The sequence below is a fragment of the Parus major genome, unplaced genomic scaffold (genome assembly GCF_001522545.3).
Source record: "Parus major isolate Abel unplaced genomic scaffold, Parus_major1.1 Scaffold273, whole genome shotgun sequence".
Classification (NCBI taxonomy): Eukaryota; Metazoa; Chordata; class Aves; order Passeriformes; family Paridae; genus Parus; species Parus major.
Window position 1 is genome coordinate 367,289 of NW_015379267.1, and position 3,620 is coordinate 370,908.

The 3,620-nt window shown below is 65.9% G+C and overlaps 1 protein-coding gene across 1 annotated transcript in view; it reads left to right on the top strand.

The window, feature by feature from the left end:
• Window positions 1-516: 516 nt before the first annotated feature.
• The window catches only part of PDK2 (pyruvate dehydrogenase kinase 2), a 4,290-nt gene continuing 1,186 nt past the window's right edge, over window positions 517-3,620 (top strand). The window contains exons 1-8 of the mRNA XM_015615802.3: window positions 517-682; window positions 1,552-1,623; window positions 1,850-2,034; window positions 2,307-2,396; window positions 2,676-2,753; window positions 3,018-3,094; window positions 3,171-3,269; window positions 3,346-3,453. Of these exons, the coding sequence (XP_015471288.1) occupies window positions 615-682; window positions 1,552-1,623; window positions 1,850-2,034; window positions 2,307-2,396; window positions 2,676-2,753; window positions 3,018-3,094; window positions 3,171-3,269; window positions 3,346-3,453 (777 nt within the window). The 5' untranslated portion in view covers window positions 517-614. The remainder of the gene's footprint in view (window positions 683-1,551; window positions 1,624-1,849; window positions 2,035-2,306; window positions 2,397-2,675; window positions 2,754-3,017; window positions 3,095-3,170; window positions 3,270-3,345; window positions 3,454-3,620) is intronic.

Below are 3,620 nucleotides of genomic sequence, written 5' to 3' on the forward strand. Positions count from 1 at the left end.
GCCCTCCCCAGGGAATTTCTCTCCTGTAAATCTGAGGGGTCTGGGGGCTGTCCCCCCTCAGTGAGTGTGTGGGCCTGGGTAGCTCTGACCCACCCAGATATCCCGTTATTATTGGGGGGGGGGATTTAACAACATCCCCCTGGTAAATAATTGGGCTTGGAGTGTGGTTTCCTAATAGTCCCCTTTTGGGGGTGTCCCCTCTGCCCCCCAACCCCTCAGGGGGTACCTGAACCCCCCTCACCTGGGGCACATCCTGACCCCCCCAGTAAATACCCCATGTGAGGGACCCCCTGCACCGGGCTGGCCCCCCCAGGGTGGGCAACTAGGGACCCCAGTGTCCCCCAGTGTCCCCCAGTGTCCCCCAGTGTCCCCCAGTGTCCCCCAGCCCTCACACCCACCCCAGCCAAGGACCAGGACCTGCTCCTGTCCCCTCTCCCCAGTGCCAGAGGGGTGGCAGTGCTGCCAGCGCTGGCTCTGGGGGTCCTGTGGGGGCTCACCCGTGTCCCCCCCGTGTCCCCCCGTGTCCCCCCGTGTCCCCAGGCTCCAGCAATGCCTGTGAGAAGACATCGTTCGTGTTCCTGCGCCAGGAGCTGCCCGTGCGCCTCTCCAACATCATGAAGGAGATCAACCTGCTCCCGGACCGGGTGCTGCGCACGCCCTCCGTGCAGCTGGTGCAGAGCTGGTCAGTCCTGGGGACACGGGGACACTGCCAGGGGGCTGCTGGCACTGCCACCACCCGCTCCTGTGCTGGCTGGGGAGCTGGCACTGCTGGCACCTGGCCAGGGCCACTCTCCTGGGGTCCCACTGCCTCAGGTCCCCTTGTTGTCACCCTCCTGGGTCCCCCCACCGTCACCTGCACAGCTCCCATTGTCACCACCGCTCCTGTCACTGCCCAGAGGGTCCCGCTGTCACCTCAGTGCCACCACCATTGTGTGTCCCAGGGCTGTCACCAGCTGTCCTCCCCTGCAGGGAGCTGGCACGGGGGGACACAGGGAGGGGTGACAGGCAGGGCACTCCCCAGCTGGTGCCAGGCTGGTGACACGGGCTGCAGGTCCTTTGGGGACACTCCCGTGCCAGCAGGGTGTCCCCAGCCAGCGGGGGGGCCACCAGTGCCACCTGCTTCCTGAAGGGGCCGGGCCACAGGATGTCCCTGTCCTGGGGGAGGGTCTGAGTGTCCCTTTAAGTGCGGTGTCGCTGTGCCAGTGCCAGCAGTGTGACCCTTCTCCCAGAGCCACCACGTCACGTGTTGTTTGTCCAGTGTCCTGGGCCACTGCCAGCGGAGTCCGGCCGTGCCAAGGGGTCAGGCCATGCCAGAGGGTCCGGCCGGGCATCACAGCCCAGACCCCATCAGAGGGGCGGTGTCCCCAGGTGTCCCCAGGTGTCCCCAAGGACCCCCGTGTCAGCAGGGAGGTGGGACAGTGACCCCTGGTGCAGCAGATTTTGGGGTGGAGGTCTAGATTGAGGCTTGCTGAGCCCTGGCCCTGCGTGGTGTCACCTGGGGTGTCCTCTCCGTTTGGGGGTGCCAGCTGTGGGATGACCGTGTCCCCCCAGGTACGTCCAGAGCCTGCTGGACATCATGGAATTCCACGACAAGGACCCCGAGGACCAAGCCACGCTGGGACAGTGAGTCGGGAGGTGACAGGGTGTCCTTGTCCCCCATGCCAGCGTGTCACCTCCTCCCAGAGCCGTGCCGGTGTCACCCAGGGTCACCCCGAAGTGCCCCCACTCCCTGTGCCATGGGGGTCAGCTCCGGGTTTTCCCAGCGCCCCCAGCTCCCGGGAAATCCCGGCCTGGATTCAGGCTGTGCCCGGACCGGGTGTCCCCAGCGCTGTCCCTGTCCCCTGGGCAGGTTCACGAACGCGCTGGTGACAATCCGGAACCGGCACAACGACGTTGTCCCCACCATGGCGCAGGGCGTCATCGAGTACAAGGAGACGTACGGGGACGACCCCGTGTCCAACCAGAACATCCAGTACTTCCTGGACCGCTTCTACCTGAGCCGCATCTCCATCCGCATGCTCATCAACCAGCACAGTGAGGGGCTCGGGGGGCCCTGCCCCGAGGGGTCCGGGGTGGCCCTGACAACAGGGGGTGTCCCCAGAGCCCCCCGCAGTGTCCCCGGGGGTCTGTCCTGAGGGTTCCCCTCATCACTGAGTGTCCCCAGAATGTCCCCCCCAGCCCCAGGGGTCTGTCCCAAGTGTCCCCACTAACCCCAGGGATCCCTGGGGTCTGATGTTTCCCCCCACAGCCCCAGGGTGCCCTGGAGGTGTCCCTGGGGTGTCCCCAGCTCGTTGTCCCCTCCCCAGCCCTGCTCTTCACTGGCAGCACCAACCCCGCGCACCCCAAACACATCGGGAGCATCGACCCCCACTGCAACGTGGCCAACGTGGTGAGAGGTTGGTGGGGTCTGGGGTCCCACCGGGTCTGGGGTCCCACCCCCACAGCGGGGGAGGAATTTGGGGGTGGGGGTTGTTTGAAGGTCCCCCTGGCACCACTCCTGTCACCGGTTTGGGGTGGCCTCAGCCAAACCCTCCCCTGAGCTGTGCAGTCGCTGCAGGAGACCCCAAAAACTTCCCAGATCTGTAGGGATGGGGAATGTTTGGGGGTGGGGGGACCCCAGAGGCTGCCCCTGTTGGTCCTGGTGGTGCTGAGCCCTCTGTTCCCTCCTTTGCCAGATGCCTACAACATGGCCAAGCTGCTGTGTGACAAATACTACATGGCCTCACCCGACCTGGAGATCGAGGAGGTCAACGGTGAGGGGACAGCGGGGCTGAGGGGACAATGGGGGGATCTTGGGTGGCTTCTTTAGGTTTGGGGGTTCCCAGGCTGCTCCTTTAGGGATGGGGTCCCTGGGGCAGGGGGATTTTTGTGGGGCTCGTTTTGGGTTGGGGTCTCCATGGCAGGGTTATTTGGCTTATTGAGGTTTGGGGGTCCCCGTGGTGGAGGGGTGACCCATTTAGGGCTGGGGGAGGTTTAGGGTCAGGATTGTCCCCACCAATGCCAGTGTCCCCCCCCAGCCTGCAACGCGGAGCAGCCCGTGAACATCGTCTACGTCCCGTCCCACCTGTACCACATGCTCTTCGAGCTCTTCAAGGTAGCCCAGCCCTTTGGGGGGTCCCGGGGGGCTGTGGGGGTGCCCCTGACGCCCCCCCGGGGCTCCGTGTCCCCAGAACGCCATGAGAGCCACGGTGGAGAGCCACGAGAACAGCCCGCGGCTGCCGGCCATCAGGGTGATGGTGGCCCTGGGCCAGGAGGACCTGTCCATCCGGGTGAGGGACCCCAGCCCACCCTGGGGGTGTGGGGAGGGGGACACGGACGGGGTTGTCACCCGCTGTGTGTCCCCAGATGAGTGACAGGGGCATGGGGGTGCCCCTGAGGAAGATCGAGCGGCTCTTCAGCTACATGTACTCCACAGCCCCCACCCCCCAGCCGGGCAGCGGGGGTGCCCCCCTGGTACGTCACCCCCAGCCGGGCTCGGGGTCCCTCGGGGGGAGGGGAGAGGGGGGTCTGCAGTGACGGGGGGGCTTTGGGGGTGGCTGGAGTGGCACAGGAGGGCTTGGGCTTGGCCTGGAACCTTTTGGGGAGGTTTAGGATGGCATGGGGACACTTTGGTGGGGTTG